This window comes from Pezoporus occidentalis, unplaced genomic scaffold (genome assembly GCF_034315485.1).
Source record: "Pezoporus occidentalis ecotype Australia unplaced genomic scaffold, CSIRO_AGI_Poc_V1 ctg135, whole genome shotgun sequence".
NCBI lineage: Eukaryota > Metazoa > Chordata > Aves > Psittaciformes > Psittacidae > Pezoporus > Pezoporus occidentalis.
In genome coordinates, this window is record NW_026913157.1 from 3,205,909 (window position 1) to 3,233,299 (window position 27,391).

The window sequence follows — 27,391 nt, forward strand, 5'->3', positions numbered from 1 at the left end:
CTATGCTGCTTCATGAAGACTGCCCCAAACCCTGTTTTACATTAGTCCTCACCATCTACTACCATTTGCCATTATCCGTAGTTTTTTAAGATAACCTTAATCACAGAGTTAGTGCAAGAATCCAGATACCCTCACTATTACTCAAGTGTCTGATGCATGCATTGCTTCAACTATAATCTTGCAATTACAAGATTTAGTTCAACTTAAATGCACAAAAAAATGCATATATGGCCAAATTCGGGTAAACTGAAGTAAACATTCTGAACTAAGGTAAAAATTCTAGGCATAGTGTTAAAGTGTACCTCACTCTGCTAGCCAAACAGGCTGGCTTCATCTCTTTTGCTGCACCAGAATTAAGTATCAAAGTGTCCTAATACTAGACTTAACAGCTTTGGAATTACAAATACTACTAATCAGCATCAATCTGCATTGCAATAATAATTTTTATTTCTGTTTTTATTCCTGTTTTCACTCCCTGCTACTTATCTTTCAAGATACTGCTTTCCAGCTGATACAGAACTTTTACTTCTGATATAGAAGCAAAAAAGAAAGTGGTTTGTTCCGTGAGGTTTTGGATGGCCATTTTATGACACAGAGCTTTGTGACAAATTTAGAAACAGAGCTTTGTGACTGCTGAGGCAACACAATGTGTGCTTACTGGAAAAAGTTCAGAAACAAACGCTTACAAGCTTCAAACACCATTTTAATTTTGAAATTTTCATAAAGCCTAACAGAAGTTGACCATGTGCTAACAAGCTAACAGGAAAGAATCATCAACCTTTAATCAAATCTTTAGTGCCAAGGTGCTTTCTTGATTATGTCCTTGCCACACTTGGCACACTTCCACATAGCATATGGAATAAAATACTTATCTTCAAGGGAGAAAGTTGGTTCAGTCTTTAAATAATGTAGCACAACTTTAGCTCATTTTTCTGCTATAGTGACTAATAAGGTAGTTTGTTGTGACCAGGTATCTTCTGTGATGAAAACTGAGCACAGCAAATTTCATGCAAGCATCCATAGAATTAAACTGGAAACGGCTTTTGGTCTTCTGAGTCAAAGTGGTTTTCAGTCTAACTTACCAAATGCATTACTTCACCACCTGGTTCTGCAAAAATCTAATTTGATCTATTAGCTCTAATCATTTGAATACCAATTCTGGAAAAGGATCAGTATTGATACATAGCCTGTGTGCCTGAACTGAGCAGGTAATCCATATCCAATGAGAAAAAAAAAACATGCCCTGAAACATGCCACAGTTCAGAAGGGTGAGGCGAGGGTGTGATCTGTGTGGGAATCCAACTGCAAGGAAGTACAGTTTCAGTGTTTCTGAAAGATCACTGGAAACAGTTTTTCTGGTTTGTTTTGTTTTTTTCCAGTCCCACCTCTTCCCTTTTGTTGTCGTAATTGCTTTAGCCTCCCTTCTGTTTCTTGTAATGGCTTTGAAATATTTGTTGGATTTGATCTATAACTTCTTTTCTTCACTTGGGTCCATCTCTGTTAGAACACAGTAACAGAGCAGCTGCGCGTTTCGTGTGACTGCACCTGCATAGGAAATTGGAGATAAATCAGAACTGCCACCTATCTCAACTCTTAACTACACAATATGCATCTGACTAAGGAAAACTAGCTGTCAAGAATGCTGCCTCACCTCTTCAGGGAAACAAATTATAGAAGTTACTACAGAATATTGTTTTCTACACATTTTTTTTTAAACAAATAATGTTTAGATTTGTTCTGTTGATATCCTAGAGTATTTTTATTGTTGGCACCCTGCCAAACTGTTGTGGTTTAAGCCCAGCTGGTAACTCACAACCACGCAGCCGCTCGCTCACTCCCCCTTCTGCTCCCCTCCCAGCGGGATGGGGAGTAAAATCAAAAGAATGTAAATCGCACAGGTCGAGGTAAGAACAGTCTGGTAACTAAGGCATAGTATAAAATTACTACTACTACTACGAGAAGTAACACGGAGAGAGAATATAAACTAAAAAGGAAAAAAAAAACAATAAATAAGCACAAGTGACACATGATACAAACTGCCCACCACCCACTGACCGATACCCAGCCTGACCCAAGCAGTGATAAATCCCTTCAGGGTAACTCCCCCCTGTTTCTATACTAGGCATGATGTGCTGTGGCATGGAATACTCCTTTGGCTAGTTTGGGTCAGATGTCCTGTCTCTGCTTCCTCCCTGCTTCTTCTGCCCCTCACTGGCACAGCATGTAATATATATATAAAAATCAGCATACCCCTTTAACTGGCTCTGGCTGGGATGCAGTTAACATTCTTCACAGTGGCCCATATGGTGCTGTGTTTTGGATCTGTGGCTCCAACACAGTTTTACACACCAGTGTTTTGGCTATAGCTAAACAATGCTTGCACAGTATCAAGGCTTTTTACTTTTTTCCCCTTCCTTTCTGCCCTCCCTGCAAGCAGAATGGGGATAGGCATGGGCAAGAAGTTTTCAAAGGGGAGATGGCCAGAACAGCTGACCCAAACTAGGCAAAGAGGTATTTCAGGCCATACATTTTCTAGTTCAGATATAAAAACAGGTAGAGGAAGAAGTGGGAAGGTGTCCCAAAAGGTGACCATTGCTTGGAATCTGGTTGCATACAGGCCTGCCTGTGGCAGGTGGTGATTATTGCCTTTGCAGCAGCAGGTTTTCTTCCCCTCTTTCCTTCACTTACTAAACTGTCATTTTCTTGACCAACAAGTCTTCTCACCTTTGTTCTTCCTATTCTTTCCCTCATCCTGCTGGGAGGGATGGTGGTGAGAAAGTGACTCTGTGGGTACTTAGCTGCTGGTTGGGGTCACCTGATCACAACATTTTTCATCAACAAACTGAGATTCACTTATTTAATTTTCCTCTTTCCTAACACCTCTGTCTATAAAGAAACTTACTTACCTAAAATCTTGTTGATAAACCGAGGTCTCCTTGATGCAGGTAAATAGACTCCCAAGAAAAAGACTGGAATTCCAGATAAAGCAATGGCAATTCCAATCAACGAATTTATAGTATCACTATAGAGTGGCACTACCACCAGAAATACTGTGCATATACAGAATATTATTGGGAAAGCCACACTCAGCTGGAGAGAGAAAAACAGAACAGAATGTTTTAATATCTGTGGTCTGCAGTTACATTTTGGTGACAGTTACAGACTTCTCCCTCTCTACCCTTTGTGAAACTACCTGCTCTTCCTCTTTCATATCTGGCTATTTGGAACCATAAGCAAATTGCAGAATTATTCTTGAACAGAATTGCTGCTAAAAATTGCAGAAGTAATCAAGTGTGGTAACTCTGCTGTGTTGCCAGAAACTGCATAGCAGCACAAAGTGCTGTTAGATAAATCCAATAAAACTGAGGAAACAAGAATGATTTTCTCATGCAGAGCATCAAGTTAAACTACGAGAAGATGGTTAAGAGGATCAGACATTGAACTGAAACACAATCAGTATGAAATGTGTTCCACATTGACAGAATCAATTAACTTTAGCATTCCTAATTAGAGATCACTAATCCAAGAGAAAAGGCTAACTACTATGTTAACCTTTTCAGACATTCTCCAATTGATGAGAAGGGCTACTGATTGAACTAATGGGCAATAAAAGAATACACTATTACAACAATCACTTATTCTTATCTAGCAGACAAACTGGCTTTCACAGCACAATAGAAAATGGAAGTAATGTTTTATGTCCTGTTCAATTTGTAATCTTTAGACATACTATGTATGGTCCAGATTTTAGACAGTACTTTTACATTATGTGGAAGACAGATATTTTAAACAATTCTGTAATAAATGAATACTACCTTAAGAGGCCTGGGTCGATCTGGTTCTTTCCAACGCAGATATAATTGCCCAGCAATGGACAGACCAACAAAAAACCAGTAACTGAAACTGAAGTAATTAATAAGCTTGAAGACATCTTCCACAGCCAGGTATATAAGAGTCATAACACACTGTCAGAAAAAAGCAAGAGTGAGCTGAACAACAGAAGTTTGGAACTTATTGTTTATGCTGCTTTTTGACTTAAAGTACCATCTTACACTCTGGTGTTTGGCACAATTTTATGCCTCAAAAATCACTCTCTCAGAAATCATCTTGATGACATTAGATGGCAGTGTGCGCTCACAGCCCAGAAAGCCAACAGTATCCTGGGCTGCATCAAAAGGAGCGTGACCAGCAGGTCGAAGGAGGTGATCCTGCCCCTCTACTCTGCTCTTGTGAGACCTCACTTGGAGTATTGTGTGCAGTTCTGGTGTCCTCAACATAAAAAGGACATGGAACTGTTGGAACAAGTCCAGAGGAGGCCACGAGGACGATCAGGGGACTGGAGCACCTCCTGTATGAAGACAGGCTGAGCAAGTTGGGGCTGTTCAGCCTGGAGAAGAGAAGGCTGCGTGGAGACCTCACAGCAGCCTTCCAGCATCTGAAGGGGGCCTGTAGGGATGCTAGGGAGGGACTCTTCATTAGGGACTGTAGTGATAGGACAAAGGGTAATGGGTTAAAACTTAAACAGGGGAAGTTTAGATTGGCTATAAGGAAGAAATTCTTTACTGTAAGGGTGGTGAGGCACTGGAATGGGTTGCCTGAAGAATGCTCCATCCCTGGTGGTGTTCAAGGCCAGTCTGGATAGAGCCTTGGGTGACATGGTTTTAGTGTGAGGTGTCCCTGCCCATGGCAGGGGGGTTGGAACTTGATGATCTTTATTTCCAACCCTAACTGTTCTATGATTCTATTCTACATCTGAAGTTCATGATTTTAAGTCTTCTTTTAAATAGTTCCTATAGTCACATCTGAATAGCTGAAAAGCAATAGTAACTTACATTGAAGAGCAGTGCTGGCACAGGTGTGAACCTGCCTATGTGTATCATAGACAACAGATCAGGAAGGTGACCTTCTCGAGATCCTACAAAAAACAGCCTGAAAAAAAAACAACCCAACCCAAACCAGAACACAGTTGTTGATGCCACAGATGAGAGATAATGTATTGCAGAAAATCAAAGGACAATACCAGTCAAAATAATTTACTAAATAAATAATAAATATTATCAACTGCAAATTGTTCTGTATTCAGTACTTCACCAGATTATGTTCATATTGTTCTCAGTACAGAGGCATTCCACATAGATTCAATGGACAAGAAGGATCTTAAAATGCCTGAATTAATCTATTTAAAACTCTCATTAGTCACATCCATAATCAGTGTTCAGAGGCAAGTTTCTGTACTGTATCATCAGCTTTTTGGCTGCAGCTTAATAGCAGCAGCAACCTTTAAAACTTTTTAATGAAAAAAAAAAACCTTAAAGACACTGATTTTAGAAGTAAATCTTAAGTAAATACATTTGAAAATAAGAAGTTGCAGGAATTACTGTATAAATGAAAATGGAAGATAGCTCAATCCGAAGAATCAGAAGGCCTGAGGACTCACCACACAGACAACATTCATTTGATCTTTAATTGTACTCCACATACACCTAGGTGTGCTTTGGGAAAGTAAGGCAGTGTTACAGGTGTATGTACACGTGCACAGAGGTTTATTTAGGTCTGTTATTTTATTGTGGCTACTCATTATAGTTTCGGTTACCCAACAATTTTTGCTACTCTCATAAACAGATGAGCATAACAGTAACATATGAAAATACTTATAAATGTTTGTCAAACAGAAAGAGGTATGCGCTACCTTGATGATGCTAGAATTGAAGCATTAAGTCCACCAAAACAAGAAAAGGCTACAGCAATGGGAATTGTCCAGCTGAAGATACCAAATACCTGGTCAGCAAATGTCTGATGAAAGGGAAAAAAGAAAGGAAACATGAAAATATCTGCAACAAAGCATACATAAAATAATGACATCAGAGCTTTTGTAATAAGTTTGTATGGAAAAATAGTGCTATTGTATGGACAATCCATAATGCAATACAAAGAAGCACACAGCTTATTTATTTATTTATAGATTCTAAATAAGCACAAACTTCCTTGGCCAACCACCTGAACTAACATTTTCTCCTCACAAAGGAAAACAAAAAGGTTTTATAATTTTCTCACCAAACCTAGTATGTTTTATTATCTAACTGAGCTACCCATCTCAAGTGGGACATAGCAACTACAGAGAATAAAGAACAACAATATTATTACATATACAAAAAGGATAGTGCCACATTGCAGATTATCAACGTAGCCACCATCACACCTACTGCTTATTCCTGATGTAGACTCTATACTGTAGATTCCTAGATTCTAGGAATCTATTTAATTTTCCCTCTTTCTCGATTCCCTAAGCAACACCTTTTCCTTTAACTCCACCACCAGGGCCTCTGGGCTCTGTCTCACAACATGGCAAATGACAGAGCAAGTATCTGAGTAGCAGTCATTTGTTAGTGTTGCCTGACAATAGTGCAGGCCAACTGCAGTGACCTTCTGACACAGAGCTCTGAAACCTCAAAGCCAGCAGCATCAAAGTTTCACAGCAAATGGTAGAAGTCCTCGATTGCCAGTGACCTGGGACCTATAATAAAAATGGGTACTAATTTGCAAAATATTGTCCTTGTCAACTCTGTTCAGCCTCCTGGGTGGAGAAAAAAAGGGACGGAGACTTAGAATATCAGACAAAATGTTTGAAAAAAAATCAAGAAACTTAACACATGAAGACTGGCAGCTATTCCAAATCCCATCTTGGTCTGAGCACTGTACGTATCTGAACATTATCATGTTTGGAGTTAAGCAAAAATCCACTCATGCTGTGTCCAAAAGATGTGGGTGAAAGCCTTCCTATCCCAATTCTACCTACCAATAGCTAAATTACTTCCACGATTTCTTTTACAGAAGCAAAGTAACAGTCATGGTACCAAAAGGAATATGTCTACATTAGACAGCATGAAACAACTATTTATAGAAACATAAAGGTATATGCTTATGTATAAACGATATTCAAACAAACTCCAAAGACTCTGTGGGTATGAGAACATTTCATACCTCAGGAGGTAGTAGTAATCTAATCTTTTTTATGAACCTTCCTCTAATCGCTTTCTCTTGCATACCAATTTCAGCTCCTCAGATGCAAAAAGTATATATTCTAGTTCAGCTTTCTGCAGATCTGTCTTTTCTATTACAAAAATTTTCTTCAGTTTTTAATATTTTAGTATTTTAAAACACCTCCCCTTTGACCTCCCCTTTAGACTACTGGTCTTCCTCATAAGATTCATGAACTAAGGAGTTCAGTCAAAGTCGATCAACATTCAGAACTGGCCTCTGTTTGTAAAGTTTTCTGGATTTTGTCAAATTTTGATTTCATTACTCCAGGAACAAGATCACCCAGAGCAGTGCATTATGATCTGTTATCTGAATGTTTCTGTATGTCAAAAAAAGACAAAATGACTTAATAAAGTGGGGTGATTTGTTTTGTGAAATGACTGATTTTCATGAGGCAACACCCTTCATATAATGTCAATCTTTAAACCATAAAATGCAGAAAAATTTACTGACATAAACCAAAGCTTGGCCAGCCAAAGTTTCTTGTCTTTTATCAGAGGTGACAAAGTGCTTTGTTCAGCACATTATCCAGGTTAAGGTTCAGAATCCAACTCTGCTTAGCCATATACCACCATCTACACTAAAAAGTAAAACTTGTTCCATCTTTATCAGCAAAGGCAGATAGGATTTCCTGTTGCTAAAGGACAATGTAAAACCATATAATCACTTCAATGGAAATCCTACCAAAGGTTCATCAGAACATCAATTTAGCAAGACAATGCCATAAGAAATGTGTTCCGTATACCATGAATTACCCATTTTCAGTCAATTGAAACTGAACAAGCAACTCATGAGTTTACATTATTGTATATAAAAGATTTCTGCTGCTCAAAAATAAAGAATTACTAGAACCCACAGTGCTTCTTTCAGATCCTTGCTGGACCTAAATACAGCTCTGAAAAACTCGGTCTCCCAAAGCAGAACGTAATTCATAATGATCCAGTGAATGAATTAAGACAACTTCTCCACAACGAGAATGAGGACAAGATTTTAACATGCAGTTGTTGTGATACTTCAAAGGATGATTTAAACTTGGACTCCTGATTTCCAAAGTCAAATAATAAGTGACATTACTAGACATCAAACTTCAAAGCATTTTTTAATATACAAAGTTAAGATGAATTCACTTAACAAGATGTTACAGAATTAAGATGTTAGTAAAGTTGCCTAAAGGATAAGCATTTAGATAAGTAATATTAACAGCTAAAGAGGAGAGAGAAAACGTATCAATGTAATCTTATGCTGCATGATGCAAATTAGCTCATATATCATTTGAAGAAACTTCTTCTCCCAAAAGGCAGGTTCACTTCTTCTTTGCAAGTTTCTCCCATCTCCTTCTGAAACATCCAGTAACAGGCCACTGTGGAATGCCAGATGTGGGACTAACTCAAAGGCCACTTCCATGCTATAATGCATACCTAATCTTTCTAAGATATACTAATACTGTTACACACATCCTGGAAAGCAGCAATCATTCCCATGAGATGTTAAAACCACAAAGAGTTAAGACAAAGCTATGGTATCACTGCCAGAAATTGTATGCAGATCAAGATATTACAGATTCAATGTATTCTGAATGCAAGCCTTATGATGTATAACAACTGTTAATCCAGCTCAAAGTCTAAATAATTAATTTCCCTAGATCTGTACAAGTCAGACATCTCAAAAGAGAATAACCTAGTGACAGCCTTTACCAAACACTCATTTCTGATGTACTTTCTAACACTGTGGTTTGGCTACCTGACAGAGCAAGGGATGGAGCATTAACTTCAAGAGCTTAACTTTTCCCTAAGTAGGTAATGCAAAAGAGTATTTTAATCGATAATGTTCTAAAAAGTTCAGCTTGGTTTGCCAAGTAGATAAGCCTGCAAAATGATTTTTCAGCAAAACGAAGTCGAGGGTACTTAAGTTTAGCTAAACTTTCTGGTGACACCAACAAACTTAACATGACAAGTACAGACCCACCTGCCTTTATGCAAGTGTCTTCTGACACACTTTAGCCACACATCTAACATCAAAATCAGCCAAGTTCATGTATTACTACTCAGACAATAAACACACCTTTGCACTTCAGAGTACACATTTATAAATCCTTCAACACTCCCATTTTAACAGATGCCAAGAAATGTCTTCTCCAGAGCTGAGCTATACCCTCTACAGTGTCTCTTGCAGGAAGCGTTACTGAAGCATAAGCAGAACTGGCTACAATTAGCATTCAACCATGTGAATATGTCAGAAGATTATTCTGAATAAGAAGGAAGGTCAGAAGGAAGTACAAAAAAGCAAATTATCAAGCACATACACCACGTGCACTGTATCAAGAGGAAAAAAAAAGGAGGGAGAAGAGTTAGTGCCTGCTTTCTGCTAAAACTGCAATTGTACAATCACAGATCCTCCACAAATGAGGTAGACCTGGGCTCTGAACTGAGCACCTAACCAATTCCATTTTAACTACCACTACTTCTGGGAGTAGTGCATTTATAAAAACAAATGAGCTGGCAATAGGGAAAAGACTGGAGCATTTGCAAGGGCGTGCGGAGGATGACAGAGGAGCCTACCTGGAGGCAGCTATAGCAGAAGTATTTAGTCCACCATAACAGGAGAAAGCCACCGCTATGGGGATGGATTTCTTCTCAGGTTTCTTCTGAGAAAGTCTAAAGAGCAAGAAGGATTAAGACATTAAATTGTCATCTCTGCTACAGTCTGACAAGTCCTGTAGTCCAGACCTGAACTATAACTGCTTCTAACAGCTAGGAAACAGAATTTAGTGGATGATACAGCACCTGCAATTACAGATAAAGACCTTTTACGCCCTCCCATTCACTGGACATGTAAGATATACACATACATGCACACTGTAGAAAGACATGCACCTGGAATTGTTCCCCTTTGTTCTGACTGGTTTGGGGATTTTTTTCCCAAACCATCAACAAGGAATAATAATGAAAGAAGAAGCTTCCAGCAGTGCACTTCTCAGCTGAACTGCCCTTATTTCATCATGACTAAAATGTTACATTACTCCCAGAAGAATGGTCAAAACTGAATTACAGCTTTGTTTCAAGATATGAATGACTGATTTGACATTTTATTTTTATCTTGGGTTAGTCTGATCTCATGATCATTTGCTGATAACTTGTGACTGGTTTGCAAGAACACTTTTTTGTCTTTTTAAAGGCTCGAACAACTGTTCTATACAAACAGGTTAAACTAAAAGCAGTGGGAACTACTACTACACAAGCTGCCACAACAAAACACACATGATACTGCCTCACACCAGCAATTCAGGCACAGAGATAATCAGAAAGACCCACATTTATGTTACGAATCACAAGCGGAAAACTATTTCACCACTTAACTGCACACAAAAAGTGCTCTTAGAAGCACACAAAAACTGTCAGACTACACGCAGAGGATATGGAGCTGTGAACACATGCTAGGCTGGCAAAGCACTAAACGGTACTGATCAGGTGTATAAATGCAGACAGAATGTAGACTAACATGAGTAAGAAGCTTACAGAAAACTATATGCCAAAAGTATGAGATGTATCTATTAGGCTTAAAAGGCAGCTACAAAGCCTCTTTATGTAGCTCATTTCAAGATCCTATCACACGTGAGCTTTTCCAGATTCAGTTCTGTAATACTCTGAAGTACCGAGGCCTGAACAACTGGTCTGGAAGCAAAGCTGACCTCTGGATGAATCCCACACCCCAACAATGTATACATCTAAAATGCACAGTATTAATCATATATGCAATGTATTATCTATTTTAGTATGAATACGCCAATCTATGAAAGCTTTGCTGTAATGCTTATTGTGTAATAGTAACCAGCAGAATAATCCTTCTTTATTTAGAGACATACTGCAAGGCCATGAAATCAGGTGTCTGACCTTGCTGAAAAAATAGATAAGAGATACTCTCTTGTTCAGAAATATGTGGTCAAAGCTGAAATAGATGGAGATACTCCCTTGGGCTCCTCCTTAAGTCCTGGCCAGGCTTTGGGTGGAATCCAACAGGGAGGGTGTTTCCACACCTGAAGTTTTGCCAGTGTTTATTCAACTATGTAAAAGCTGGACCCTCTTGCAGCAACTTTGGAGACTTCATCTACAAGTGGATGCGCTATGTAGGACCTCCCAACTGCCAGGACAGGTTCTTCAAATCCTCACTGCAACCGGGGCTCCCCAGTGACTGCAGATCTGCATAATAAGGGCAACTGGTGATGAAGCTTTCTCACTACAATTAACCTTGTGTAGTAACGATTAGGTGCATTACCCTGCTTATTTGCTTTGATGCTTAAAACTAGAGTATAATAAGCTTATTGTTTTAGCAAAATGCATTACTTCTGTATTATCTTGACATAGACAGCAAAATAAGCCTACTGTTGTTGGTGTCAAGTGTCCTTTCTGTTGACCTCAGCATCTGGTAAAACATACTCTTACCCTGAAAGCTGTACAGAACAATGAATATCTACAAGCAATCTGACTAGTATCTCAGAAGTGCAGTGAATTCTGCTTTGACTTTTCTCCTAAGGCAGAGTATAAATACATTTCCACATAACAGTATGATTTGGCAGTAAAAACTACAGTCTGTTTTCTCAGTTTTTAGCTTCTCAGGCCTCTAAGGAGCTACTTCCTAAAAGAAACAAAGAAGCTCTGATTTATGGCAACCAGGAAACCACACATGCAAAAAAGCCACTGAGTAGATGAAGTTTCTTTCCGCTGCCGTAATTACATTTGTCAAGATACTGTACGACAAACGTTCAAGTTTGACCAAATTAGATTTAACATCATATATATGTTAAATAAAGGAAAGAGAGTGCACATCAACTGAAACAGAGTCAGAAGTTTGTTAACGGTGCAAAAGAAAGCAATTTAAACATTCAGGTTTCCTGTAATTCTTGCTTCAAGCACCATCCTGTTGATTGATTCTACTCAAACAGACATAATTGTCTCCTTGTATTACTGGCAATGCCTTTTCTGGAAGAAGAACGTACCAGTGCAGTGCAAGGTCCAGTATGAAATTCCCTCTTCATCTTGAGGTCACTCAATAAAATTTTACAGCTCTTACTGAAAACAGCATTACTTTACTCCATTAATATACTGCATGCCCACTGCATATGACATGTCTGTTCTACATGGTCCACATTAAGATTACAGGTGACAGCTCCAACAATAAAACAGTTTCTTTTATGTCTCCGTGAAGGTCCTGAAGATCTAAATTTTCTCAGGTGTTCATGCTGTTCTTAGCATTTTCAATAACTAGCTGTAGAACAAGAGTTCAGTGTTTTCCAAAGTCTCTTACCTTCCTCATAATGAAGATTATTACGTAGCACTCTTTTGAGTTCTAGCTCAGGTTTCCATCTTGGCCTCCAAAGCCAGAGAATTTAACCTAAGTGGCAACAGAAGTGCTATCTCCAAGAAAGCAAGCTAACCAGCTCCCTTATAAATGCAACTGCCTAGCCCAATGAAGATTTCTTCCATGATAAAGTTTAAAATGTGCATTTCATCCAAGAGAACCTTAGTGGAAGGTGTCAATGTGAGAAAACAAGAGGGACACGACACCAGCAGCCAAAGAGAAGCAGATTTTCCTCTTCAGAAAAGAAACCAGTGACTGGCCAAATGAAAGAAGAGAAGTAATACCCAAAAGGTCTAAGAGTAACTTCAGAAATTCTGGCTGAATTCAGTCAGAAGAAAGACACTCATCATCACTAAGCTATATGCCAAAGAAGAACAGCTAAAACACAGCCTCCCATATTCCTCATTTACTGAGGAAGAGGGCACGCTGAAGCAAAGCAAGTCCGCTCTTCAATATGAGCACATCAGGGTAAACTGGATTGATCAAATGGCACTCAAAGATGCACTGAAGTAGTCACCTTTTTCCCAACTCTCCCAACGAATCTGTACAGCTCCAAGAAAGATAACAGCCAGTTATCACGCAGTACAACCGTTTGCTTCAACCAGGAATCATTTTTAGGTGTTCCAAGTGAAACACTTGTTTCCGACTATAACAGGCTAAATTGGAAGATGAACTTCAAGATTATATTATTCATGATGAGCTGTTTTGTCCTCAGCTGTTTTGTAATCAGGAAACTAGGGATTTTTCCTGGTTTGTTTCTCAAAATCAAATGCATCCCTAAAAATCGAAAAGTCTTACCACTGCCACAGCATCACTGGAAAGAACGGCTTCAACATCCAGAACTGTGTAGTAAGCTATATTGGTCATAATGTAGATAACAGTCACAATTGGCATAGACACTGCAATAGCCAGTGGCAGGTTCCTGTAAGATAAAAACAAAACCAAACCCACAACCCAGGCGAAAAAATACATTAGTAACAGAATAAACTTACTTATTGAAATTCTTTACCTTAAGAGATTAAAAAAAAAAAACCAAAAAACAAAAAGAAACAAAAAACGGAATAAAGATTTCAAAACAGGTATCTCTGACAGACTTTTATTTCTGTCAAAACTAGAAATTCTAATGTATAATACTGGGAAAGAAATCTAAGATTTTGCAATAACTTAAAACCTAAATTAAGCCTAAAAATGGATTCTGCACAAGGGCTCATCAAGCACCCTAGCCTCGGAGTTTCCAGACCCATAACAGCCTTCAAATTTACATGCTTTAAATTATTTCCTACTGGCCATGTTAATTACCACAACTAGAACACACAGGGCAGAGCTCTGAGCCACTGTATTTATTCTCCTTAAGGAATGCTACTGTTGTTCTAGCACCTACTTCTACAAATGATGCAGGGAGATCACCTAAACCAAACCAAAACCCCAGTCTTCTCCTCTATACTCACTGCAGAAAACTATCTGGGTGGTGCAACTGCAGAAAACAGAGATGCAGAGGGCAGATCCAAAATTGCTACACAGCTGTGAATCTCAAGATGTGGTGTTCCTTACTAGCAAACACATCTAGAAAGTAGCGCAGAAGAAGTCTAGAGTAACATGAAAACCTCTAGATCTAAACAGGCATGATTTAATTCAAAACTGAGATAAACTCACAGCCCTGAGTCTGCAGCAACACAGGGATAAACTGCAGACCAGAAGCAAACTTTCAATTTTAGGCTTTGGCTTTTCTCAACCTTATTTTTCCCCAAAGCTCACAGGGATATTCAAATGTCCCAAAAGTGGAAGCAGAACTGACTGTTACTCTCACATTTGCCCAGTTTGAAATCAAACACAGGATGGTGACTTGGATGAGCATTTGCCATGAACATGGTTTTCAGTAACAATAAAAAAACTAACAAAGCAGAAAAATGAAATGCACTTTGGAAGTTTCCTCAAAAATTTCAAGAGACCCAGAACTCCAGCTGGCGCTGTCTGATGCTGCGGAAGCTGAAAAACACACACAACAACCCCCCCATATAAATCAGTAAATTAGTAACTAGGAGTTCTGACTCTCCTTCCAGGTTGTACACTCACAGTAAGAGACCTGTGAATCTCAGTGAAGAGAAGAAATGTAATTAGAAAAGCACTTAGAAATTAACTTGGAATGGCATTTTAAGGACTTTGCATCACCTAAGATTAAAGCCAAGGGTCTCTTTCAAATTTCATTTCTGAATTGTAACTTTTGACTGGACAAGCATGAGGGTACTACGAATCAAGTGAATATGAAAAACATTTAATTCTTGGAGTAATTTTATATAAGTCTGGAACATCTCACTATTCCCAAGAACAGACAACATAGAAAGCTGAAATCTGAAGTTCACTTCATCAGCTTCAACTGTTACAAGAACGATGCCTATAAATAGCAGATGTTCTCACCTTCCCCCTGTCCCTGCCTTCTTTTTAATGGCATTTAAAACTAATGAATCTTCACTAGTAGCTGTTCACAGCCTTATCAAGTACAGAGCAGTTCTACGCATTTCTGTATAAGCTCAGAGCAGCCACAAAACAAGCAATTTGGGAACTATTCAGGTTTAGAAAGCTCAAATTGCTTACCTTTCTGGGTTTTTTATTTCCTCTGTTACAAAATTGAGTGTATCCCAACCAGAGTAAGAGAACAAGGCAGAGTAGAGTGCAAGGGAAATGTCTCCAATATCAAAAGAGGATCCCTCAAAAGAGTTCTCAAAGTGCGATGAATGTCCTGTGTGTGGAAAAGATGCAGTGAGGTGTAGGATAATAAAATAAGCTAGTAATATTTTTTTCTTCATTTTGGCACACAGATACAAAAAAACCTTAGAAATACTAATTCCTTCAAAGTACTTATTAAACTTTTTCCAGTTCTACTCTTGTGTGTCAGCCATGACAATAAGCATGGCATTTATACTACTAAAAATTATGCTCTGTGCATGATACTGTTCTATAATAAAATGCTTTGTCCATAATGGCACAATAAATTCATGAACATTAAGTACAGACTAAGCTACAAACAACCGGCAATGACTCAGGCTAAGGGTATTTTATATAACATATATATTTACAATCTATTCTGTCCTTCTACATACTTCTAAGTTTTCAATCATTTAGCCTGTTCAGAAAATAAATATTAGTTAGTTTTGGATGACAACAGAAACAACAAAAAACCCCAGTAACTAAATAGATTTCTAAGTTTCACCTTTGAAAAACAGAAAACCAAGAGCAATTAACAGAATATAAAATACTATTATTACATGATAAAATTTTCCCAACCTAAAAGTGCATGGGTCTTTTGCACCAGCATTTGTGAGAACTTGTGCTATCTTTTGACTTTAAGCAAGTCAAGACAAACTCATCAATGGCATTTTTTTTATATATTCAGACTAATTTACATATACAGGCACACGTGAACAAAACCACCCAATAGAGAAAGGTGAGTTACTATGTAATTCCAAAACGTGCCCTGTACTGTGCATCCTGAAATATTCAGACTTCATCAAAATCAGCCAGGGAAGTATTTCAGGCCTCTAGGATATTTTCACTTATTTCTCTTCCCCACTTTTTATCCTCATCAGACATGTGCTATTGCACAGACATAGGCAGAGTAACTGCTGAGTTAAAAACAGAAAATGGAGACAATGTCAAGGAAATTAGTAGTGAACAAGCTCAGTATCTACAAAACAAGGGATGGACAGATGTGCTAAGGATTAAGCATCCCAGCATGCTGCTCACATACTCTTGTTCCATGCAGAATAATTATCTTGATCATGGACTTTCAACAATAACTGGTTAGAACAAAGGACACAAACTGCCAGGAAAGACCTTTATGGCACCTTTGAAAGCAGAATAATTTTTTTAAAGCTAACACACCAATAAATTCTCCCTAAAGCAAGGGCTAAGAACAAAACTAAATTCAGAATTCCTCTAACTTGAATGCTTATTGCCAACACACACACAAATCAAAAATAAAATAAATTTTAAAAAATCCAAACCCCAGCAACTTTCTAATTTTCAACAGCTATAAGAGAACTCAGGATATGAACAAAAAAGAGCTGAGGTTTCAGAGACCTATTGGCATGTTCTTACAAATTTATTTTTATTTTAATTTAGTCACTTCCAGACTTGCACAAAATTCATGGGGGGGATGATGAAAAATCAGTTGATCTCATTGTAAAGCACTATGTTCCCTACAGAAATCTACAGCTTTCTCTGCTCCCACTGTATTTTGCTAGCTCTGTATTTTGCTGTTTTCATTTCCTCTATTATTCTATACTGCAGGCTGTAAATTCCATAACACTGCTGAGCAATCAGTTACCTTCTTTTACCCAGTTCAAAGTCAACTGAGATAGGATAGCTTCTCATGATATAATATCATGATAATGCCTAACATTGGTATTACTGGTGTTTTCAAAGTGGCTATATTATGCTCTACCAAGGCATTTAAGAACACATACAGAGGTATTTTACAGTCTTTAGCTACCCAGTTAAACTGATAAATACAAACCTTTGCTTTAATTTTATAAGCTTACCCTGGCATATTTTAACAAGTCCAGTTATGATGATCACAATAAGAGCAGTAACTTTAGCATAAGTAAATATATCCTGTACTCGTGTTCCCCATTTAACGTAGGCACAGTTTATAAATGTTAGAAGACCTGTGAAGGGGAGGAGGGGAAAAAAAAGAAAGACAAATTAAAATACTATTTGAACAATATTTGGTTTAATCCATTATTTGAAGATTTTAAATTGCGATCTAAATATACACTTACATGTTATACTAACACTTAGGTTAAATTCAGCAAAATACACACTGGTACTGAAAATATATTTTTAAACAAAACAGCAGGAAACAGATGTTCTAAACCTAATGTTTCAAAAGATGGAAGAACTTCCCCTACTGTGATTATATGCCCATTTTCTTAACACTAAGCCTCATCAGCTGCACCCTGCAACTACCTTGAAGCTAAAGAAACCACTAAATTAATTAATTAATATTTATATATCAATATTGTTCTGATAAATTAAAGATTACCTAGAAATTCCTTTAGGCAAGCAGAATAGTGTTTAAGAAAGTTTATCCTCCCCTGTTAGGCTGAGTTCAACATCCATGGAGTTTTTGCAATACTGAATATGGTCACAGGCAATTCTATAATCTTTTCCAGTTGCATTAAACTGCATTACTAAGTGAAGTTAAAACAGATCTGATCAAATAACATTACAGCTAATGTGATATTAATCTGTATTTTTAAGAACTGGTAGTAAGTAATGACTATCCTGAGTGTATTTCTCCCTCTATCCAAAAACAGTGTCAAGGCCTATTTCACAAGATTGTAATGGAACTTGAAATTAGACTCATCTCAACAGTTTTCACAAATATTTTAGTAACAGTGGCTGACTAAACTTACTCACATGATCAACTTCCCCAATAAACACTTTTCAAACTATTGTTTAAATACGTTGTTCTCATGGCTTTCAACATTTTGCTTTTGCATTTATTACTTGTTCCTCTAATGGAGAGCCAGCCAACCTCTGCCTGAACTCAAATGCTGAATACAGAATATGATTCACTATCTTCAATTTACTGAACAAAATACATGTATTTGTTATCCAGATTATAATTACATTATTCATTCTTACCAGGAAGTTTAAGTATTACCCCCAAATCTCAGGTTTTTCTCTAGCTAGTAAAACAGTGGTTATTTTCTACTGTACTTTTTATCTCCGAACAGTTTTCTTGCACTATGTATTTTAAATATGCATCTAAATGAAAACTAAACTTGACTGTTTAAGGAGTAAAGGAAGTAGCAATCAAGAGTAAATGAAAAGATGTGATATATCATTTCCTTTCCCATAACCTGAGATTAATGTGATAATATTAAGATAAAAATGTACTTAGCACAGTTACCAAATAGAAAAGTAATAATTTATAAAAGAAAACAAAAGAAAGGTAATGATCTCAAAAGTATGGCACTGTTATACCAGTCCAGCCAAGTGGAATAGCTGAATGAGATTCCACTGGGCTTGGCATGACGAGGGGAAAAAAAAACGTTGCATCAAATTTCAAGTCAGGGCTGCTGCAGCTGCCAAAAAGCTCTCAGGAAAAACAACAACTCTGCTTGGTCTCTGCTATTGAGTTTTCATGATTAGTAATATCTATGGCGTATTTGCTCACAGGGTTTATTTCAGCCTTTTTTTTTTTTTTATAGCAGCTTTCATTAGAAGTAACATTATTAACTCCTTATTTTAGTGAGTTAGGGCTTGGTCTGTCTCCAAATGAAATGCTACTTTGTCTCTGGTATCTAAAAAAACTTATAATTAAGAAACTGAATAAGCCACATCTCCTCCCTCTTTCATTACAATTATTCTCCCTTGTTTTCCTCAACTTAATTATTGTTTTGCTACTTAAAGTCCCTGAGAACTTTAGTAAACTGCCAAGTTTACTTCTGCAGCACAGATGCCACCTCCATTGCCAAAATGAGTTTTATACAGCATTACTTACCAGTAACACTGATCTCACGATAGATCTAGTACTGTTATTGCTACAGTTTAAAAAAGAACAAAAGAAACCCCGCAACAGACCCACCAATTCTCACACACAATCTGCAACTTAACCAGTGTTCAGCCTTTCACTCCCAGCAACTTCATTAATAAATTACTAATCATATCTAGAGCTAAAGATTTGACACACAAATCCTGTCAGGCCAGGGAGAAGCACAGGGCTTAACAGAACAGCTAAATGAAGTTGTAGAGTCGAGGTGAGTTTCAGCACTAACACCTACAGCAGGACAGAACAAGCAGTTAAACCATAAAATGGACTGTTAAATAAAGTTGTTCCACCTATATGATAGTAATCTTGACATCACATGTCTCCACTAATGAGAATGGTGCTAAATCCCCTCTCTGAGCAACATGCGTAGAGGACATCACATTATCTTTCTACATCTACACTGGAAATGTAAAATATGCACATAAATACTTTTAATAGGAAATACCTAAAATTAAATAAGACACACACAGTGCAATCATGGTTTCATAATTTTGATACAGCAGAACAGTCCTCATTTGAAGCAGGTGGACATTGTTCCCCTATACTGACTAACAGAACTGGCTGATTAGAAACATTTCAATGTTTTATGTGCACACAAAATGCTGCTTTTCAAAACATCTTTACAACAGGTACAGTTAATCATGAGATAAAGAATAATCCTGAATAAATGATCTTTTGAAATCCTACCACATTAAGTATTTATGTATGTTTATATTGAGAGGCTGTTGTAAAATATTTTACACCAGAATTTATAGCACGAGAGCTATTCTACAGCAAGTCTTAGACCAGACCAAGAGGACCTTCAGGTTTGACTGAATACACCTTCGAGGGAAAACAAACTTTTTCCCCCATTTTTTGCCATGTAAGTAAACTTGAAAGAGTTAAACACCTTGTTCTGCTCCCGAATGAGAAAATGATAATTCATTGACTGAATACCTGCAAGTAATTCATGTGTTGGGAATTCTTCTTTTCCCACTGTAACTCAAACCATTGCAGGTTCAGTATGCAGCAACTCTGAGACTGGGTAGGATTTGCTTTAATAAAACTTAACCCTGAAGAAAAAAGTTACCACAGTAAATTTCAGGAAATACTTACATTCACAAGCAGCTGCTATGAGACGGCAAGCCAAATATGGAGGATCACAAGAAGGGAAGAAAGGTTGAACTATGTAGTTAGCAAAGGTGATGGCAATAACTGCCTGGCTAGTTGGTTCAACAATTAGGAGTGAGGTCCATAAACGAATAAAAGCGATGAAGCTCCCGAAAGATTCCAAGATATATGCATAGCTGGCTCCAGACTTCGTAATAGTGGTTCCAAGTTCAGCATAGCACAGAGCTCCAAAGACTGAAAAAATCCCTCCAATTGCCCAAATTACTAGAGACAATCCGTAAGATTTGCTGTAGATGAGAACTCCTTTGGGAGAGACAAAGATACCTGAACCAATCATGTTGCCTACTATAAGGCTTATCCCATTTATCAAAGATATTTCTTTCTTCAGTTGCATTGTATTTTGGTTTCCATCCTGCATTTCACAGCAGTCACTTGGATCTGTCCTGTCTGATTTATTTACTGGGCTGTATTCAGCCAGTGAACTACGCGACTTTGTACAATCTGTCCTTTCTCCCATTCTGGAAAACGCACGAATTCTCCACGACTCCAAATCACAATCTAAAACAAAACACAGACAGCTAAATTATAACACTTTTTTTATCCCAGGACTTTCTTGCCAAGTCTTCTTTACACCTCTTTACCCTACAGTTTACAAAGGTTGTTTCATATATGTTCTTACACAATGGTAAATTCATGCATAGTTAAACAGAAAAACCAACACATACAGAGCAAGAGACAAATGCCAATGTAACTTAAACTCAGAAAGGAACTTGTACCTCTAGGGAAAAAACAAAATGAAACAAACCACCCAGACAACCAAAACCATAGGAAGGGCACTATTAAGGGATTCCAGTGTTGAAAAGGAAGAAAGAATAGATGGAAGCAAAGAGAGGTGATATAGAAAGCAAGCACTGTAAAACCAAGTTGGAAGTTCTAAGCATGAACATAGATTTACTGCAGTACGAAAAGATTAATCAAATTATTGTACTTATACCTGTAAGTTATGAGTGATCTAATAACAGGGATGTGCATATTGTTAATACAGTGTAGGCTCCCACTAAGGGCAATGTGAAGAGATACTTACACCAGAATCTCCTTGATTCAGCTCTTGACTTTTAACTGATTCTATAGTTCGCTCCCTCCCCAAAACTGTTCCCAGTTCCCACTGCCTCATTTCTTGCAGTTATCTAAGAGTGCAGGCTGCACGTGAAAAGAACCCACAGTAGTTTAAATCCAAATTCCTCCATTAGCAACTGTATTTAACAGTATTTAAGAACAAAGAAATTAAATAAACTTTTTCCTCATCTTCAGAATTGACCACTTAGAGAAGAGCCAGGAAATTCTCCCATGCCTTCCAAAAGAAAGTTAACTGCTTAATGACATTCATTAGCACAAAAATATACTGACAATTAGCTGCAATCCTCAATAAGCCCCATTTTATATATGTTCAAGTAAGAAATAATCAATTCAAGGAACAGTCTTGTATGGGAACCAGCTTAAACTGCAGCTGTACCTTTGCTTACTATGAGCTGCTTAGAGAACAAGGCCAACATAACTACCGGGATGCACTACGAGTCATTTGCCCTGCCCCTCACTAAACCCTCAGCGTATTCTTCAGCCATTTACTATAGACAGAAATATCAGTTAGAATAAAGCAGCTTATTGGGCGGGGGGGGGGGGGGGCAGGGGGTAGGAATGAAAAAAAATAGTTTTTGCAGCTTTTTGGGGGTAGCACTAATTTGACAAAAGGTCTTGTTATTCCAACAATAAACTTATCAACTAAGGGAACAACAACCCCTGGTATGGGGACTTTGAAACAGCAGTTTGGAATCAGCCAAGCTACAGATGTATCAATGCATCAAGTAATATACGAATAGACTAAGTTTTGATCATGCAGAGGCACTCCTTTCTGCAGGGAACTCTTTGTAATCATACTCTTCCTTTACCATAAAGCAACATCTAATAGTGCAGTACAGAAAATCTGACCTGACACCCCTGAACCTTTGAAGAGATGAAAATACTAAAGATTATTTTCAGTTTATAAAAAAGTAACTTCCATGGAAATAGAGTACACATCATTTACTGAAACACATTACATCATTCATTTCCAACTCGTGAATCTTCTAGCTTTTTCCACATTAAAATGGAGGCTGTGTTCTATTAAATAATGTAAAATGAGATCCTCAATCTATTTAGTGGGATGCCTCTCTTTGCCTCAATATTTAAAAAACAGTTTAAAGGTGGTTGATTACTAAATACATATTTTATCACTTGTACATGAGCCAACATCTTATCTAGTGTCACACATAAAAGCAAGCAAATTGCTTTTAATTAATTAGCAAAGCAAAGTGTCACACATAAAAGCAAGCAAAATGCTTTTAATTAGACTAATAGTTTTCAAACTTCCAGAAATTAAATCTGCTGTTTCAGAACTTAAAAACTTTACTGTTATTATGAAGCATTTCTGAAAAAATTAAACTAATTAAGGGAGAGGCATAGACACAGTTTTTACAGATAACTGTGCTCAAAACTGCAATGGATGACGAAAGCAAATTCATGTCATCACCTTGTTACCGGTTCTCCTTGTTACTAACTCTTACATATACCTTGTGCAAAATTCATTTGCAACAACATACTGGTTGATTTCCTGTTACCGGTCTAGTAGAACTAAGTCTTCAAAAAGGCATGTGGCTTGTGAGCTTGTAAGATTATTTGGTTTGCTTTACAAGAGAAAGTTCAGTTATTACTGTGTAACTGAATATAAATTGTTACACTAATCAACTGCAAAATATGATGCAGTCATGAGAAAGCATAGATGTGTAAAACTGCAGGACAACTAATCAAAGCAGATGCCTTCATGACTAATTTGACTGAAAGAAGTGGATGTAAAGAACACCTGTGACGCATCAACTCCAAATTCAGTCTCTTCATTTTATTTTGACTCAGGACATTATTTGCACATGTATTTCAAAAGGTAAATTAGTCTGAACAAATATCAGCAGAAAAAAAACCAAGAATATTACAGCTTTTACTATGACACCTGACTGACCACTTTGAAAATATACCATGTTCCCTCTTAGCCCTTCCAGCTAAAGGACAAAACTGAGTAATATGTTGAGAATTGACTCATGGATGTAAAGCATCATTTTCATGATATTTGTACAGCTTTATGATTTCTTGCTCCACACAGCCAAAATAATTTTCTCCTGAGTGGTACTTATTTGCCAGTTGGTGTCAAACCACACCACCATTTCTTCCTACAATGCTTTTCAAAGAATGACTTGTTCAGAAGCATAAACATTATTACTTTGAATACTCAGACATTTTCATTATTTGATTCAAATCAATCGGATCATTCAAATCAAATCAATCTGACGTGTTCACACACAGGCAGTTTTGCACTAAGAGTCAATGTGATATACCTCATGGTCTGAAGTTCAGAGGTACATTTAATTACCTGCAACTACAGACCATGTCACTGTTCAAACGCCTCCACTTCAATTACCAGCACGTGACTGTAATTCTATATTGTCACTGATGACTTTGAATGCTTCTTGCCCTACTCTACCCAGGGAAAAAACAACCACAGTATTGCTCAACCTAGATCGTTTTGTCTCCCAATATTCTTTCTTCCTCTTGGAGTCTGCTTTTGTTTTTCCAAATCTCAGGGATCTGCTGGTAACTAGGATTTGCATGAAGGCTGTGCAACAGCTCACTCAAGATTTGGCACTTCATTCTCCTATTTAACTTTGTTTGTTTTATATCCTTAAAGCCTTCAGGGCAGGAATTGCTTATCTGCCCAAGATGTGTGTTTTGTTACACCACCTCTACGACAGTTGGCAGTTTTTTCCCTACAAACACTTCACTTAACTGGAACTAAAGCCAGCAGCTTTGACCACCTGAAAAAAAAAACAAACAAACAAAAAAACAAACAAACAAAAAAAACCACCCACCACAACCTAAATAAGAAAACCAAAAACCCCACCTACAAAGGAAGGGAGAAGGAGATGAGACCAGAGAAAACTGAAGCTATGTCAAGGTTAGCAATATAGAGGGAAAAAACACATATATTAAAATACATTGTTCAGAAAGAATGTCTTTTGGAAACATAAAAGAGGCTTGGAAGAGAAGAACAGAGACAAACGGCATATATTTTCTAACATACAACAATCCTGTAAGACTGCAGTTAATACAATTTAGAATGATTTCTAATGTTGTCAACGCCTTACCACAGGACTGCTGTGGCTAATGCAGGCTTATGCCTTCACATAACACATGGATTTCCTCACTGTTCACCCTTGGTGCAATACAAGTTTTACACTCTGTTTTTGTTTGTTGGTTTTTTTTTTTTGCTGATCACTGCAGTTGTGAGGAATCTTTTTGCTGGTACGTGTAAGATTTTCTTACTGAAATGACACTGTTGTTCATATAGAAAGCTTTGATATGAAATCAGGACAGTGACCTCAAATTAAGATCACTTCATTGTCTCACCAAAAATATACATTCTGATAAGGTCTATCACACTTTGGCCATGTACCAAATGACCTAATAAAGACTAATGCAGAGTTAGTAAAGCACGAACACTGGGGTTACAGAGTGGCTCTCCTCTAAGAGAGGAGAAAGAGGAACCATCTGCCAAGATCCTCTTCCCCACTGAGCAGGACAGCAGCTGACCTGTCATTTGTTCAACTTGGGGGTGAACCTGCAAGTGGGTTAATGACCAATGAGAAATACCAAACTGCTAAAAGCTTACTATGTTTTGTTGTACTCTTATACAGTGCCTGCTCATTAGCAAAGATTTCCAGTGTTCTTGCCTATGTCTTAGGTAGCTGTCTTGCATAAAACACTTGTAACATAGCACTACATAAATACTTCGACTCATATTCACATATACCAGCTGTAAAACTCCTATTTTTGAACACAAAGATTGGTCCTTTGGGTAAGAGTCAGGATTGCCCTACACAGGCAAACAGCATGAAAGTCTTCAGGGAGTTAAGCACCAACAGAGCAAAGGTTGTAAGTCCCAGAAATGCCTACTCCTTGCAGTGTATATATTTAGGCACCTAACAGTCTGAACACCGAAGTGGGAAAGGCTTAGAGTTTGTCTAGTCTGTTTTTCTTGTTTCTGGCGAGACAAGAATCACTTCTCCACTATACATACAGTTAGCAGACAGGATGTAATGTAAAGATTTAATCTGTTCAAGGAAGTCTTTTGGGCTCATGGCTATCTTTAGAGCAACAAAAAAACAACTGATAAAATAGAATTGGTTGTAATATCAACTTTTTTTTTAAAGGACCAGATATGTTTATTATGTAAAAAGGTATGAAAGAGAATACTCGTGACACAGCTGCACAAGAGATGTTCAGCAAATGCACATACTACCCATGTGTTTAGACAAATCTTAAATAAAGCTATGAACATTCAGTGAAAGACCTATAATCAGCTCAGAAACAGATATTAAGTTACAATGTCAGAAACTTTCAAAATTTCCTAAAGTACTAATCCTAGACAAATCCACCTCAGTAATATTAACTAGATTTCAAGCCAAGCTACTTCAAAGTTAGGGAACTGTGCTAGCTAGAGTGGAAAATAACATGCCACTATAACCTTCACACTTGTAATTTGTATTTCCAAGGAAAAAACAGAAGCAAGCTCACAACGGGGGACTTTGTGGTAGACAAGTCTTGGTTTAGACAGAAGTAAGGCTGAGAATTCATGAAGCAGCTGTGATGAGAAGTACCATCTGATGAAATTTATACAATAAGCCCCAGGTAAAAGCAGAAAGGTCGATAACAGATTGTTAAAATATTTCATATTATTTTTTTATGCTGGGGCACAGAAGTGGAAACCTCTCAGAAAGGAGAAAAGCAATGTCAGAAGGGATATGCTTACCTACAAATCTACACCCACGTGTACTCTTCAGCTGCAACTTTTGAATCATACCTAACCATGCTGCATTTAATACGTGTCACTTAGAAAACACATAAACAACCAAGATCTCTACCAAATGCCAGTAAGCAAAGGAAGGCTCGCCTGAGGGTACTGCTAAATCCACTTCAGCTCCCTGCAACAGCTAATTAACAGAACAGTTATAATTACACGCACCAGAAAACATCCTGTTATAAGCCGAGCGGAGAACCAACCCTTATAACCCGTATGCTGCCAAACTAAATACAACACGTGGCTCCAGAAAGCGTCCCTCAAGACGACATGTGCGCGACATGATGGGCTGTCACAGACGGGAACGCCTTGAGGAAACCGGCCCTCAGGGTCGCGCCGCGGGAGGGAGGAATTGGGCTTATTTCACCCCAAGGTGGCTTCCTCCCCTCCACAGATAGCGGTTACCCTGTTTTCCTTATAAAATAAGCAACGCTTAGGCATATTTTACGCCTCCTGGACACCCCCGGGAGGGAAGTGGCTTGCCCAGCGCCTCGGGCATAAGGAGCGGGGCAAGCCGCTTCCCGCCCGGGGCTGTCAAGGATGAGGCACCCACAGGTGGCTTCCCTGAACCACCCTTAAAAAATCAGAATTAAATCAAATATACACGGCATTTGTCGCACTGCCACCCCTCACCGGCAGCTGAGGCTGGCCGGATGCTGCAGAGAAACGCGATGGGAACGTCCGGGCACGACGTGCCGCGCCCTGGAAGCCAACCCGACCCAAGGTGGGACAGAGACCGCGCCCCGCCGCGGTGCCGGTCTCCGGAACCTCGCCGCCGGCCCACGTTACCTCCCCTCCTGCCGGCAGCGCCGCTGGTGTTCTGAGGATGCTCACTCGTTGCCACAGAGAAACGTCATGGCGGCCGCTCCGCCCCGCCGCGCGGCGTGCCCTCTCCGGCAGGAGGAGGAGGAGGAGGAGCGGGCGTGCGTGTTGCCTCCCCCCTTCGCTTGTCTGCGGGGGAATTGAGATCGTTCGCCACAGAGGCGAAATCGCTGCCGGCTTACGTAGGCCTCGCAGTGCCCTGTGTGCACGTGAGTTTGTTCCTAAAACAGGGGCAAATAACTATTTACAGTGCTGTAAAGGAGCAGGGGAACGCAAACTATAACCTGTAATACCCGCAGATGTGCCAGCAAATAAGATGGTGAAGTACAGTTCTGTGGCCACGAGGCTTACGCTTCTAATTGCCGTACCACATCCTCTCTCAAAGGTTGCTTGATTTATCGAGGCGTGTTTTTTTTTCCTTCACTGTCACAGACAATTGGCGTACAAAGCGACCGCTGCCCTCTGTATCTCCAGATACTCCTTACATTGTGCTTGGTCAACAATGAAGTTTGTTGGGGGTTTGGTTTGGTTTGGTTTTCCTTTTTTTTGGGGGGGGGGGGGTGGGGTGT

General features: G+C 38.5%; 1 protein-coding gene across 1 annotated transcript; it reads right to left on the reverse strand.

The window, feature by feature from the left end:
* Positions 1–682: 682 nt before the first annotated feature.
* Positions 683–26,355, reverse strand: SLC7A6 (solute carrier family 7 member 6). The gene is made up of 10 exons (XM_062609159.1): positions 25,953–26,355; positions 20,045–20,617; positions 16,932–17,057; positions 14,986–15,130; positions 13,192–13,315; positions 5,690–5,793; positions 4,833–4,929; positions 3,816–3,965; positions 2,907–3,090; positions 683–1,545 (listed from the first exon to the last, which is right to left on the reverse strand). The coding sequence occupies exons 1-10, from the start codon at positions 25,999–26,001 to the stop codon at positions 1,466–1,468; spliced, it is 1,632 nt and encodes a 543-aa protein (XP_062465143.1). The 5' UTR covers positions 26,002–26,355; the 3' UTR covers positions 683–1,465.
* Positions 26,356–27,391: the final 1,036 nt, after the last annotated feature.

Coding starts and splice junctions, on each gene's coding strand:
- SLC7A6 (XM_062609159.1), bottom strand. CDS start 26,001: ATGATTCAAAAGTTGCAGCTGAAGAGTACACGTGGGTGTAGATTTGTA. Junction 3,966..4,832: donor TGCCAGCACTGCTCTTCAAT/GTAAGTTACTAT, acceptor TTTTTCTGACAG/TGTGTTATGACTCTTATATA. Junction 3,091..3,815: donor ATCGACCCAGGCCTCTTAAG/GTAGTATTCATT, acceptor TTCTCTCTCCAG/CTGAGTGTGGCTTTCCCAAT.